General features: G+C 40.1%; 1 protein-coding gene across 1 annotated transcript; it reads right to left on the bottom strand.

The window, feature by feature from the left end:
• Positions 1-3806: 3806 nt before the first annotated feature.
• On the bottom strand, positions 3807-5584 carry LOC147610043 (uncharacterized). Its single transcript, XM_086786846.1, has 2 exons — positions 4335-5584; positions 3807-4211 (listed from the first exon to the last, which is right to left on the bottom strand). The coding sequence occupies exons 1-2, from the start codon at positions 5453-5455 to the stop codon at positions 3854-3856; spliced, it is 1479 nt and encodes a 492-aa protein (XP_086642972.1). The 5' UTR covers positions 5456-5584; the 3' UTR covers positions 3807-3853.
• Positions 5585-15797: the final 10213 nt, after the last annotated feature.

Below are 15797 nucleotides of genomic sequence, written 5' to 3'. Positions count from 1 at the left end.
CAACACAACATCATGCAGAGTACGAAACATTTGCTTGTCGGGCAATTCGGCACATACTAATCTGTCATAGTCTTGGACAGTCTTAGGTTTATGGGGACTATCCAAGATCAATAACGTGTGAAAATGAGGCAATCCTCTTTTTTGGAACTCAATGACACTCACATATCCAATCACCTTACCAAAGAGCTCCTTATTCACGATATTTTTCATCATATCTGAATGTTTTTGGTGAAATACTCTAGTAGTCAAATCAAGCCGGTCACATGCACTTTGCCCCGGGAGTAAAGCATCTAATACCTCTGGCCACTTTGGGTTACAGGTGAAAGTAATGAATAAATCACGCTTGTCCTTTGAACGAACAATTGCCATGGCATCCTGATAAAGTTGATACATTTGTCATGGCCCACCAGTAAAACTGGAAGGTAACACTATTCTGCTTCCCACTGTCCGTCTTGCAATACCACTTCCACTTCCTTCTATAGGAAGCATGTCTGCTAAACCACTACAAACCTCTGAACACAAACTTTTTTTATTATGGCCTAGCCAAGATAATCATAACTCTTCAACACTACAATAGGCATCAACCACTGTTGCAACAACAACCTTCCACCACGTAGCTGCAAGCATGCATTTGTATCTGGGTGAATTTGCAATCGATAAGCATAGTATTATCGTTGAGTAGACACCTAGTCGATTTTGTAATTCGTGCTCAGTATCAAACACATACAACTGTGCAAACTGTGGCTTAGGATTGTACATATTATTGGGGAACAAGGACCCAATCCGATGATAAACAGTCCCATGCACCTTGAAAGTATAGACACTACTATTGCAAAAGAGAGAGTCATCTATTTGTGCACCCAATGATAAAAAAGCCAACACACTATTATAAGCCTTGATGTTTTCTCGAAATTTTTTACTTGTAGTGTCACTACCAATCAAAAGAGACCTTAATGAAGGAACATACACACACCCATGTTTACAATAATATTTGCCAAGAACCTATCCACAAAACCCACACTCATGTGTCATCCCTCCTAATGAGTGACTTAAAGTGCACGAATATACCAAAGGCCAAGTAGTTGCATGTATACCTTGTACGTGCAGGAGTTCATGGAGGATAGACAAAATCCCTCCCTTTCTTTTTTCAAATACATAAGAGGGAATTTCTCCGATACTCTCCCTTCTTATTGTATTAGCAAATGGCACTTCTCTCTCTTCATGGGCAAAAAAGGAAGACATTGTAATTGCACTACCCTCATTTACTCTTCTAGCTGCATTATAAGAGGTCCTATTTCTAGCGATGAAGCGACGGTACCTTCTTATAAGTCTCAAACTTTCAACCAGTGATATCCCTAATAAATAAACTCCACTTGCCATTTTCCTTGTTATTTCTTTCAAAAGAGTCCTATTCCTAGCAATTTCACGGCGAACACTTCTAGCACTCTTGTTAGATATCCTTTTATCTCCACCTAGGGTAATTTGAGACCTCTTAGTACTAAATTGAGGTAAATACATCAAAGTTTCTTTTGCTACTTATTTTTGTGCAAAAAAAGGTATCGTTTTCTACAAGAATTCTATGAGTCTCTTGCATCAGTACATCACCGATATTACAGGTAACATTATGCACCCTTACATCACAACAATGAGGTTCACTATCCCTTGACTCCTGTGCACATTTTATTTTTTCATTTCTTCTTCTTTTCCTTGGAGCATTCAAGAAAATGGTCTGAAGAGGATACCTCAAACTACCTGTCTCTACCATTCTTGCTATAAACCTAATTCCATCAAGTATTCAATTAGAAGAAGTGGCACATTGAGTATAAAGTCATTTTCTTTATTATAAAATAGTAAACATTGAATAAAAATAATAATATTTTTTTTCATAATATTTGTGTATACACATAATATACAATCCCTCATGAGATTTTCTCCAATCTTCACATACATACTAAAAGATTATAAAGCTCTCTCTCTCTCTCTTAAGATGACATTTACCCACCTAGGTTCAAGTCTCCCCGTCGATTGGTTAGAAATAACCCTCTAAGTCGATGTTATGCGGTCTAGTCTCAAGTGGGTGTGTGTGTAAAGAGGACAATTCTCACTACCTTTCTATCACCTAAGCGTGGTAGAAATGGCTAGTGGAATTGCCCTTGGGATGACATTTATCCACCTGGGTTCAAATCTCCTCGTCGATTGGGTAGAAATAACCCTCTAAGTCGATGTTAAGCAGTCTAGTCTCAAGTGGGTGTGTGTGTACAGGAGGACAATTCTCACTATCTTTCTATCGCCCAAGCGTGGTAGAAATTGCTAGTGAAATTGCCCTTGGGATGATATTTACCCACCTGGGTTCAAGTGTCCCCATCGATTGGGTAGAAATAACCCTCTAAGTCAACGTTAAGCAATCTTGTCTCAAGTGGGTGTGTGTGTAAAGAGGACAATTCTCAAGTCTACCTTTCTATCACCCAAGTGTGGTAGAAATGGCTAGTGGAATTGCCCTTGGGATGACATTTACCCACCTTGCTTTAAGTCTCCCCATCGATTGGGTAGAAATAACCTTCTAAGTCGACGTTAAGCAGCCTCGTCTCAAGTGGTATGTGTGTGTTAAGAGGAAAATTCTCACTACCTTTCTATCACCCAAGCGTGGTAGAAATGGCTAGTGGAATTGCCCCCCTTGGGATGACATTTACCCATCTCGGTTCAAGTCTCCCCGTTGATTGGGTAAAAATAACCATCTAAGTCGACGTTAAGCAATCTCTCTCTCTCTCTCTCTCTCTCTCTCTCTCTCTCTACACACACACACACACACACACATATATATACACATGTATATGTACATGTATATATATGTATATATATATATATACACACACACACATATATATATATATACATCTATATATACATGTGTATATACATGTATATATACATCTATATATATATACATGAATATATACATGTATATATATATACATATATACATTTGTATATATATATATACATTTGTATATATATATATATATATATATATATATATATATATATACATATACATATATACATATATGTACATACATATATACCTATATACATACATATATACATACGTATATACATATACATATACATATACATATATGTATATACATATATATATATATATATACATACATATACATATATATATCTATATATATATATATATCAATCCCTCTGACTCAAGCTAGATCGTGCTTATATGTAGGTAGGTAAATGTCATAAACTTATTTGATCTTTACCAAGTTTCATCTTTTCTCATGAGCATTAAAATCCTTATGCTCTTTTCAAACTATACCGAACTATTCGTATTTAAAAATCATAAATTCTAAAAATAAACATACAATTAAGAAGAAAAACAAAAATAAAACAAAGTTTTAGTAGCTTACCTCAAAAGACTAAGGAAGACCCAAACTATATGACAAATCAACAATATGGCAGCCCTATGAAAAGCTAATGTACCTACATTGATCCACAAAGTAAAATAGATGAGAGCTCTTTCCATCCCCTTAACTTCATTTCACATTTTTCCAGTTGTCAAAATCTATGGTTCCTAATCCTTAAAACCTACATATATAAAAATAACAGACAAAATCTATAATCCTAAAAAGGATGCTTATTATCCTTTTCAACATGAAAAGCCTTCCTACTGCAAGATTGACAACGTTGCTAGCGAGTGGGTGTCTAGTGAAACCACAATAGCTAGCGAGTGTCTTCCGGAGAGAGTGACTCGTAGCCATTACAATCCAGTAGCACCAAATTCCAATACATTTTTACTAGAAACAGGTAATTAGTTCTCTCTTAGTTCTGCAATTCTTCACAAATCTTCTTTGATTGCGAACTTTTTCCCCTTTACATCCTTAAGTATCAATGCATTTTTTTCAAGCGGTCGTAGATCAACTTGTTCCCTTAACTCATTGAGCATCTGCAACTCCGACTCGAAGATATAGCTGTCCTCTGTTGGCTCGATAGCCTCAATGACAGATTTGCAGGCTTCATCATTAACGTTGAGCTCTTCCATCTTCAATAATAAAGTTCCCGCTAATACTCTCAAACGATGTACTTTGGCACCTCTAAACATGGCTTTAAGTTTTTCTACCAGTTCAACAGACTGCCTCATGGTGTCTTTGCTCAAGCTTACCAAGCTGATAAGCGCTCTTACAAAAACCAAAGACCTGTAAGATCATCCGAAGCAAAGATGTAATGAATGCTTGAATTTTGCAAGTTCAAATGCGAAATTTCACGTGTAGCTATTTGATTTTAAGGTGATGGCAAGAGGTTTAAGGAAGTATACTGACCGCATGTTCGATGGATCCACCATTTCCATCAGAGTGGCCAACACTGTAGTGTTGTCGCTGCCCGTGCTCTTGAGCACTACATGGGCGTCAAGCTTGGCTAAGGCGTCGAAGCTGTTGGCCGCTGCCCAACCCACTTGCCCGGGCCCTAGCTTGTCTGCGAGCTTGGTGAGCAATGACTTGGATAGCCTATTAACGGGCAGCTTCTGCACCGCCCACAAACCCACCACGTTGGCCGCAGCTTGCTGCACAAACGCGTTATCCCGATCCATGTATATCTGCAAGAAATCAACCCCTTGTCGATGAGCATGCATGTACTTCAAGAGCTGCTTGTAATGCTTGAGCACAGTAGGCGGTTGAACATTCCTTGCACACTCCTTCCCCAGCAGCTTGAAGGCGAAATCAAAGAACTCAAAATCATCTGCTTGAACAATGCCACTTTCCAAAGTTCTTTGCAGATATTCATCATAATACTTCTGGATGCTCTGCTCTGTCTTATCAAACAGGTGGATAAGAAGCACGATTGAGCAAAGCACCGCTGCTAAGCCTACAGCAGCGTTGATGAGGGCAAGGATGTAGAAGATCTTGAGAGAGAATAGGAGATTGGGTACATCAGAGTGCAATACCCTTAACCTGATGATGGGCAAGACAATGCTGGGCGAGATGAAGAATGTTTGCCCGACTTGGGAGAGCACTCGCAGTGCTGTCAACAGGGTGGGTTGGTTGTCTTCTAGCTTAAGAAGGGCTGGATTTTGGCTCAGCCTTACGAGGGCTTTACTTGCAAGCTTGCTGCAGAAGATTGCAAAAGCTAGGCGCCCGGCTTCGAGCAGCAGCAAGGTGGTCACAATGCGGAAGTCTGCAGGGCCTAAGTTGGACACAAAGCCCCCTAACAGAACCACGGTAGCCCAGGTGAGATTGCAATAAGCCAAAAACCTGCAAACACCCTGCAGAGCTCCTACCCCGTGCGCCCCCCACTTTGCCTCGGCCAATTTCTTCTCGTAGGGGTCCATCACTTCAGATCTCTTCACAGGCGCTGCTTGAGGCGCTGCTGCTCCTCTAGCGCAGTCATTGACGGCAGGCATGGCGATTCTCACATCTTGCTCATTCGAGTGAACCGCGGCCATGATGTCGATCAGAGAAGAGAAGAGACGGGTCACGGGAGTACACAGCAGACCGGCAGCATACCATCAATTTGATATCTTTCGGCACACGGTAATAGATTCTACGGTTCCAGCCACACGCTGGGCTTGAAAAGTTCCCGAAAAGACAGGGTCCGCACCTGCGTTCTCTCTCTAATATATTACTAATATATTATTAATATTTGACAGGCGCTTTGCTAGTAGACGAAGGTTTCAGTAAAGAACTCGTTGCTCAAAGACCAAGGTTGAACCAACGAGTGCCTCAAGGTCTTGTATTCAAGTCTTAGGGGCCTGTTAGGTACCTACCCTTGATGGGTTGATTATAAGCATGCACGATGGGTTTGCCAGCCCTCATCCTTGTAGGGCCGCCTCCACCTCACGGAGGCTGGGTGTGTGTGTTTCTAAATTTTCTGTACTTTCGAAAAAAAAAACCAAGGTTACAGTAAAGGACTCCCTACACCCATCTCTCTCTCTCTAATATATTACTAATATATTATTAGTATTTGACAGGCGCTTTGCTAAGAGACAAAGGTTCCAATAAAGAACTCATTGCTCAAAGAGCAAGGTTCTAGTAAAGGACTCCCTACACCCATCTCTCTCTCTCTCTCTCTCTCTCTCTCTCACGCACTCCTAGGCGTCCTCCCAACTCTCTTTTCCCCCCTCTAGGCATGCCCCCCTCTCCCTCTCTCACACACATGCATATGACCCTCCCTCTCGTCTCTCTCTCATGCACACACACTCTCTCAAATGTTAAACTCTCTCACACACATGTATACACCTGCACACTCTCTCTATCTCTCCCCTCCTCTCTCTCTCTCTCTCTCTCACGTACACACATACACTCATAGGCACATGCAGGTATACACACTCCCTCTCTCTTCTCACACTCTCTGACACATAGAAGCTCTCTCTCTTACACACACACACACACACACTCTCTTTCTCACACACACACACATGTAAATATTAGTATATACAATATTCTGTTTTAGATACATATACCTATACATAGACACATATAGTTACACATACATATATATGTGCATTTAATAATATAAATACACACATACATAATTTTAATTAATTTTGATCGAATTTTAATGTGTAGAAATGAGTGGTAAGATGTGCTCATTTTTAAATATATAGATAGATATATTATACACACACACATATGTATATATATGTATATACATACATACATACATATATATATATATATATATATATACATATATACATACATACACACATACATATATATGTGTGTGTGTATGTATAAATATATAAATGTAAATAAAAACACACACATATACATATATATTTTTTAATTTAATTTTTATTAAAAGCTACTTTTTATTCTCTATCTATCACTCTTTCTCTCTCTTTTCACCCTCTCCCTCTTCACACCTCTCTCCCTCTCTCTCTCTCTCTCTCTCTCCAGGCTTGCTCCATCTCACTCTCTCTCAAGCACACATACATAGATGCAGATATACGCACACATGCAAACACACACATACTCTCTCTCTCTCTCTCTCTCTCTCTCTCTCTCTCTCTCTCACACACACACACACATGTACACCCGCACATGCACTAATGCAAAAACACTCTCTCCCCTCCCACACAAACTATCTCACACATAGGAATTCTCTCTCTCTCTCTCTCTCTCTCTCTCTCTCTCTCTCTCTCTCTCTCATGCACAAACACACTCCCTCTCTCTTCACACACACACACACACATACTCACTCACATAAAGAAACTCTCTCTCTCTCTCTCTCTCTCTCTCTCTCTCTCTCTCAGACACACATAATTTTAATGGTGGGGATCCATGGTGAGGTTTGCTCACTCTCAAATAAATGCATCTTACATATAATCTCTCTCTCTCTCTCTCTCTCTCTCTCTCTCTCTCTCTCACACACACACACACACACACACATGTACACACCTGTACATGCACTAATGCACACACTCTTTCCCCCCCACACACTCTCACACATAGACTTTCATGTCCTTGTCTCTCTCTCTCTCTCTCTCTCTTTGTTTGTTTGCTTCTCTCGCTTGCTCTCTCTCTCTTTGAATTTAAATGAAAGGGATATGAGCATTTTTCCAAAAAAGATAAGTGGAATCAAAAAAGTCAACCTTTTAATGACACACCTTACACCCTTCATAAATGACCCCCAAAATGGACAAATTGACAACTCATGAGCATCTTCTCATTGAATGCTCATTAGCCTTAATGAGTCATGTAAAAAGATGATTAAAGATTAATCCAAAATTAATCCTTACCTCTTTTACACTAATCAAGGACTCTAATTAACCATTAATCCCTAATTCAAACAATTGAGCACACCATTGGATAGAGCAAGGAAAATCTAATCTTGATGCATCAAAAATTGTATAAATCAATCTAAATTAAGGGAGTAGTTAGAATCTTAATTATAGTCTCCTCTTTAAGGTAAAATTAAGCAAAGATAGTCAAATTTCTTCAATTGATCAAAAAATTGATGTGATTAGGTGTTTTGATGCATCTAGATGCTCTTGTAACACTCAAAAAATCAATTTCGACTACTCATATAATCAATTTAGACCCCAATTAATATATTTTCTAAATTTTAGCCTCTTGAATACGATTAATCACCCTTAATGACAAAAACTAGTCCATTAAGAGAAATTAATCAAATTCAAGGATTTTTTGATGGTTTTAAGAAATTTTATGAAAGATTAAGCTACTCCTAATACTTGCTAGCACTCTAATCCAAATAATTTCAACAAAAAGCACATAATTAAATTAGAATTAATGATCTTAAATCTATGTTTAAACTAAAGAGCTCTAACATTCACTTAAAATTTCATTCTGTTGCATTGTTTGATGCAATGGCTACAAATCAAGCCTAATACAAACTATTTGCAAGCCCTAAGAACATGAAAAACCACCAAAACAACAACAAAAACAACAATTTAATTTAAAAATTAAGCAAAAAGCATTCTTTTCAAAAACAAAAAAGAGAGCTATTCTACACCAAATCTCACACAAATCACCATTAAATCCACATCTTTTTCATGGAAAACTATTAATCAAGATGATGGGCAATGGGTTATGCGTAGTTTAGAGGCAAAATGATGGAAAAAACCAAGGGTTGGCTCCCCGGCAATGGCACCAAAAATGTTACCCTAACCCTCCTTGAAACACATCCAAAAAGAGCTTACCTAGTGAACTGCAATTGTCGTGAGGATCTTTCCAATGGCCGAGCTCGCATATTCCCCATAATTTTGATGCTCTCTTCCTCTTCTTTGTTTTGTTTCTTGTGTTCTTTCTCTCTCTCATATATGTTGCTTTCTTCCTCTTCTTTGTTTTGAAATTTGTGTTCTTTCTCTCTCTCATATATGTTGCTCTATCTTGCCATCAACTATTGCTTCCGTTGTACATATTCCCCATAATTTTGACACTCTCGTCTCTCCTCCTCTTCTTTGTTTTTTTTCTTCTTCTTATGTCTCTCTCTCTCTCTCTCTCTCTCTCTCTCTCTCTCTCTCTCATCTGCTTTATTTCTCTCTCATCTGCTCTCTCTCTCTCTCTCTCTCTCTCTCTCTCTCTCTCTCTCTCTCCCTCTCTCTCTCTCTCTCTCTCTCTCTTTGTGTCTTCATCATACATATTGATGGTATTAAACAAATATTTACCTCTTCCACTTTGACACACTCAAATTTCATTACATCAGCAATTCTTTAAATTTTTCTAGTAACATGTCTCATTTATTTCAATTTCAATAGTACAATAGTACACTCAATATTATTCTTCTAGTTGTTTTCTTTTTCACATTTTTTCAAGCTCCTCTTGAAGGACAATTACTTCATTCTCGATTATGTAGCCATATGCATGCCATGTCCCTATTTGCAGTACTCAATTTTTATTATGGAAGGTTGACATGAATCCAAATAATCAATTGCACCAATATTAAATACCAAACATAAACAGAATAAATAATTTCTCAAGATATAATATTGGATCCAATTTACCCCCACACAAGAGTGATCCCACGCTTCCTCTTGGTGTACTTAAATATATTTCTTAAGATAGATTTTGGGGCTTCAAATACTATACTTTATAAATATGTTGACTTCTTCAAGAATAGCTTGCTTCAAAAATAGCTTGCTTGAGAAAACTATTTTTAAAATATATGTAGGGTAAAAAATAAGGAGCATATCCTATGGTGGTTAAAGTAGAGATGGATTGAAGAATCTTTCTTTTTGATAGAAAGTAGAGTTTGTAGGAAACTTTGGTGAATGTTTGAAAATTTTCAAGATACATGTTCATTTTTAGTGTAAATTTGGTGATTTTTTCTCTAAATTTACCAAAAATGCTACCTTGGGCTAATATATTAAAAGAGTCACCATTTGTTTGGGTCTAAAATAGCCCAGGACTTTTGGAAGACCCTTGAAAATCAGCCTTTGGGTTGAATTTTGCCCCTAATTATTTCCTTAAATATATGTGATTCTAAAACCATATAAAGATGTACATATCTTGAAGAATTAAATATACATATCTTGAAGATGTACATATCTTGAAGAATTAAATATACATGATGGAGCTTTCACATGTTCCAAATAGTATATACATCGTCAATAAGTACGGATGGCACCCAAAATAAATTAATGGTGCTTGTTGTCACAAAATCATATATTATTTATCGACACTCAAAATTGATCATCTCAAAATATTCATGACCACCACCAGCTTGTCTCCATTATCCAATCCAATGATCTGCACTTATATCATCTAAGCCAATCAATTAATTTATTAAAAACGACATGAAACTTATATCATCAAGATGATGTAACCAATACTCTCACGCATGTACAGATTTACCCATGTATGTGTAAAGTAAGCTAAAATCTCTCGGATTTAGAAAAGTGTCCCAATCTAAACCCATTAGGGAGAATTCATAAAAGTGTAAAAATGTGGAAATATATATTCCATGGATTAAATCCAATCCATAAATAATAGAAAACGTGGGAATATATATTCCATGAAGTTACTCCTAACAATTTCAAATTCCATTGATAAATCTCGTTCTTTGAACGACCCTTCTTCATTCATTTTGTCCCACAACTTCTTTGCTTCTAAAGTTTACTTAATGTAATCCAAGATCTCCCGATCATCTTATTCCTTGTCTTTCATATGTACCTTCATCTTAGATATCGGATCGTAGAGATGGTGTGTTTGTTGATGGTTTGTCACCCAACATGTTGTTGGAGATGTGGTTAGGGGTTTGAGATCAAAGATAGAGTGAGAGCCAAAATGTGATGGGTGGTGGCATGGAGATATGTAGAGTCTTCATTAAGCAAAGAGAAGACTCTCGACAAGTATCTCTTCTAAAACCAAAGCTACATCAACGAGCCTCATCACCTTAGCTCATGATTGTAAAAGGCCACCAAATGAGTAGACCTAGTCTTTTGTTTTTATCGCACTTGACTATGTGAGGGTATGTTAGGTTGCTGTAACACCGCCTCCTACGGGCACTACCATAGAGGAAGAATGAGGATTGCCCCTCATCCCCCAGGCTATATAGTGTGTGGCCTACCGTCCACACTAGCCTGGCCGCCCATGACTCCGCATGGGCATCCTCTCCCGCTGAACGGATGGCCACGTCCTTGGCCATCCGGTCTGCCGTCGTCCGTCAGGCGTTACACGCTACGTGACATTACCCCCCCTTAAGAAGAGTTTTCGTCCTCGAAAACAAACTGGGAAAACCTTTTGGAAATTGCACCACAGCGTTCCCAGGTAGCTACCTCCTCATCCCTATCTGTCCATTTAACAAGTACCTCCTGGTACACTTTATGTCGAGTTTGTCTGTCATCATGATACTTTAGAACCTTTTTAGGTTCATGTGGTATCTTTGGTGGCTCTATCAAGTCCACCAAAATCTCTGGAGAAACTGCGTTCTCTAACCCGTGAACTGATTTCTTCAGTTTACTGACATGGAAGATAGGATGGACTTGAGAACTCTCCGGTAACTCAAGTTTATATGCTACGTCCCCAATCTTCTTAAAAGGACACAATATCTCAGAGAAAGTTTATCACACTTTCCCGTTTTCATGGTTTCTGACTGCGCAGGAACCTTGAGGAATACAAAGCCACCTTCTGCAAAGGTCACCTTTCTACGTCCTTTATTCGCATAAGTTTTAGCGCGATCCTGAGTGCTACGAATGCTCTCACGTGCGGCTCTGAGCATATCATTCACATCTTCAAGGAAATCCTTGACAGATTGAATCTTCTCCTTTTCTAGGTCTACAGCCATCGGAGATCTCGGCTGGAATCCATACATTAACATGAATGGTGTAAACGTCGCTGAGTGTTTGGAGATGTTATAGGCAAACTCCAATAAGGGCAAGTACTCTTCCCAATTAGATTGCTTCTTACTAACATAAGAACGCAACATATCCTCTAGAATTTGGTTAACTCTTTCAGTTTGACCATCAGACTCCGGATGATCTGCCGTACTCTTACTCAGAGTAGTATCTAACTTTTTGAAGACTTCCCTCCAAAAATGACTATTGAACTTTCTATCTCTATCCGACACTATATCTGCGGGCAGGCCATATAGCTTGTAGAGATGTTCAATAAAGAGTTTTGCCAACTCTGGCATTTTAACAGTTTTCTTCGTGGTGATAAACTTTGCCATTTTAGTTAACCTATCCACTACCACCCACACCGAGTCATTCCCTTGACTGATCTTGGGTAAACCGGTAATGAAATCCATAGAAATGCTTTTCCATTTCCCAGCGGATGGAATAATCCTCCAACCTTAAGATGTTCATATTTATTGACCTGGCACTTACTCCATTTCAGCACATAAGTCTGGACGTCCTTAAACAAACTAGGCCAATAAAACTGTCTTTTTACTAGTGCATAGGTTTTCTGAATCCCGGGATGACCCGCACTTGGACTATCATGACTTTCTTTAAGAATTTGGGCCCGAAAGTCACCAATAGTTGGTACACATACTCTACTCTTGTAGAGTAAGTACCCGTCGTCAATGGAGTAATTAGCATATTTTTCCCCCCGATGAAGTTTATCACTCCCCTTTGAAGCCTTGGCAGTCAAAGGTGATGAAGGGCCTATGTCAGAGCTCTGCAGCTCCAAACTATACCCAGAAGACATGGCTAGTCTCTCCAGACTAACTCTCGCTTCCCTTCCCGTTGCACCTTCAACCAGTCTCTCCGGACTAGCAATACGTGCCAACGAGGGAGGTGGTCGCATCTGTGAAGAAGTGTGTACGTGTACAGCGCGCCAGACCTCTGTAAAAGATGGATCGTGCTCACATAAACCACGTAGTGACTCTAAGAAATCATTCTTGAAGACTGTGAAACTAAGTTCATTAATTTGTGGCATGCGACTAAGTGCATCTGCCACCACGTTATACTTACCTTTTTGGTAACGTATCTGAAGGTCAAACTCCTGTAGAATCTCCGCCCACACCGAGCTTTTCTACCCTTCAGTTCATTTTGACTTGAAAGCCATTTCAGACTTTCATGGTCCATCCGGACCTCAAAAGTAGGACCATATAAATAGTGTCTCCACTTTTTTAATGCATGAACTATCGCTAGTAACTCTCGCTCGTAAGCTGAGTAGTTACGCTACGCACGATCTAACTTTTTACTCTCAAATGCAATTGGGTGACCCCTTTGCATAAGTACGGCTCCAATGGCCTCATTACTAGCGTCTGTTTCTAAGACAAATGGCTCATTTGGATCGACAATAGTCAAAACAGGTGCAGCTACGGTCACCTTGAGCTTATTAAAGCTCTTCTGTTGGGCTTCCCCCCAACTTATGTTTTTTGTTTTGGACCATAACTGGTCAATCAACGGGACTGCAATCTTTGCGTAGTCCTTCACATACTGTCGGTAGAACCCCGACATGCCAAGAAAAATCTGCAGTTCCTTGAGATTCTTCGGTGGTGCCATTTAAGAATAGCCTCTACTTTTTCTGGCTCCATCCGCGTACCATCGGCGGATATATAATATGGCCAAGGTAGTGAATTTCTGTTTCAAAAAATTCACATTTGCTCTTCTTTGCAAATAGTTTGTGCTCTCGCAACAACTCAAACACTAGACGTAAATGCTCTATGTGTTCTTTCTGTGTCTACTATACACAAGAATATCATCTAGGAAAACTACTACGAATTTTCCCAGATATGGACGTAAAATGCTATCCATCAGCATCATAAACGTCGCTGGAGCATTGGTTAGCCCAAATGGCATAACCAAAAACTCAAAATGCCCGAAACGGGTCCTAAATGCTGTCTTCACAGCATCTTCTGCTTTAATTCTAACCTAATGATACCCAGATCTAAGGTCTATTTTTGTGAAGTATCTCGATCCATAAAGTTGATCAAACAACTCATCCATGCATGGCATCGGATACTTGTTCTTAATCGTTATCTGATTAAGGGCCCTATAGTCTATGCACATCCGCATAGATCCGTCTTTCTTCTTTACCAGAAGAATAGGCGATGCCCACGGACTTGAACTAGGCCGAATGAAGCCTTTGTTCAAATATTTCGTCAATTGTTTCTCCACTTCTTGTGCCTCAGAGTGGCTTAATCTATAAGTAGGTTTACTTATAGGTTTTGATCCTGGCATAACTTCGATGCCATGGTCTACTTCTCTAGATGGTGGTAAACCATCTAGTAAATCATCAGGAAAAACATCCTAAAATTCCTCTAATCAATTCATTAAAGTATCTACGTACTTTTTCTTTAATGTCTCTTTCACCTTGGATTTTTTCTTGTTTGAATCGCATGACAGAATTCAAAAGAGGGTAACAAGCATATACCTCTACTATCTGGTCTCTACGGACCGCTGTACACAGCTCCATGGAGACGGACACTACCCACGAAGGCCCCCCTGCACCCAATTGCACACTACTGGGCCCCACCCCAACCATCGCTACAGACCCCCTGAATAGTAGTAGTAGAATGGACACCCCCCTTTTTGTAACAAAGAGAAAGTCCTTGTCCTCAGCTCTCGGCGTATTAGCTTCATGCACTTTTCTCTCGGATCGGAGCATCCCGGAGTTGCGATGCTTGTAGAGGCTCGCAGCACAACACAAATCGACAGTCGGCGACTGTAAGGGGGTGACTATTCTCTCTCCACCACTGCTCGTTTTATTAGCGTTTTTTTTTGTAATTTTCGAGTTCTCGCATTTTTCTTTGTGCAAGAATTAAAGATGTCTGCTAGGCGTAGTGTGTCCCCACCGCCTTCTACTTCTCTAGGGTCTTCAGGTCTCTTGTCCTCGGTCTCGCGGGTTCGACCCCAAACAAATTGTCAAGCCGTATACACCCGACCGTTGTCCGGTCTGGAGTGCGCTCGTCGATCACGCGTGATCCGCTAGTGCCCTCCTCGTCTGTAGACCTCGCCTTAGAACCCAGTGAGCCCACATCGGCCGCAATAGCAGATGACCCCTTTTTGGCCGATGAGCCAGATGACATGAACACCGACGTCGCCGAGGGGACCGAGGAGGACCTCTTGGAATATGATGACGACGATTATGACCTATTGGACCCTGCCGCCGACGTCCTGACAGAGACGGAGCTCTCTAGTGGACTTTTTAAATATCTTAATGCCAAATTGAACAATATGGGTAAAGTCTAGGTTGACTTAGTCACGATGCTACAGAGCATCTCCACACGGTTAGATGCACTGACAGCCGCCTCGGCTAGTACTCCAACTCCTCGTGAGTGATAGACGAACTCCTGCGGCACGGGTGAGCGTAGCCTTGCCAGTGGGGTGGTTGTAGGAGTACAGGCGGATGTGCCTGCAAGGCCGTCCGTAGAGACAGCTTTGTCGTTATTGAAAGACTTAAAGCCGCCTAGTTTTGGTGGCAAGGAGAAGGAGAGAAACAAGGACTCGGTCAACATGTTTCTAGCGAAGTGGTCAAATTTGCACGCACTGCGACAGCAGCCTAGCCGGATACAGCCCGTAGAGGCTAGCCTCTCATTAACTGGCAAAGCGTACAAGTGGTGTGGATGAGTTTGACAACTCGTCTGCCACTTGGACGGAGTTTGAAACGATGTTTCGAAAAGAGTTTTTTCCTGTTAATGAGGCAGAGAGAAGCTGGGAGTTATGGGACAAGTGCTCGATGGAGAACAAATCCCTGACTCAATACATCTCAGACTATAGGGAGATAGTACTCAAGCTAAAGGGGATCGATGCATTCCAAACATTGCGAGGCTTTAAAAGAGGCCTCAAAGATGATTACCTTGAGTATGTAGAGCCCTTACAGCCTAAAGACTTAGCAGAGGCAATTAAGTATACGTAGATATTCGATGACATC

This window comes from Cibotium barometz, chromosome 50, assembly GCF_041138505.1.
Source record: "Cibotium barometz isolate CiBa-2024 chromosome 50, ASM4113850v1, whole genome shotgun sequence".
NCBI lineage: Eukaryota > Viridiplantae > Streptophyta > Polypodiopsida > Cyatheales > Cibotiaceae > Cibotium > Cibotium barometz.
This window is presented reverse-complemented; position numbering and strand designations above follow the sequence as displayed.

What these genes read in the sequence shown, in the direction of transcription:
- LOC147610043 (XM_086786846.1), bottom strand. Translation starts at nt 5,455, where the DNA reads ATGGCCGCGGTTCACTCGAATGAGCAAGATGTGAGAATCGCCATGCCT. An exon ending in GTGGATCCATCGAACATGCG is followed by an intron (nt 4,212 to 4,334) that starts GTCAGTATACTT and finishes ATGATCTTACAG; the next exon opens with GTCTTTGGTTTTTGTAAGAG.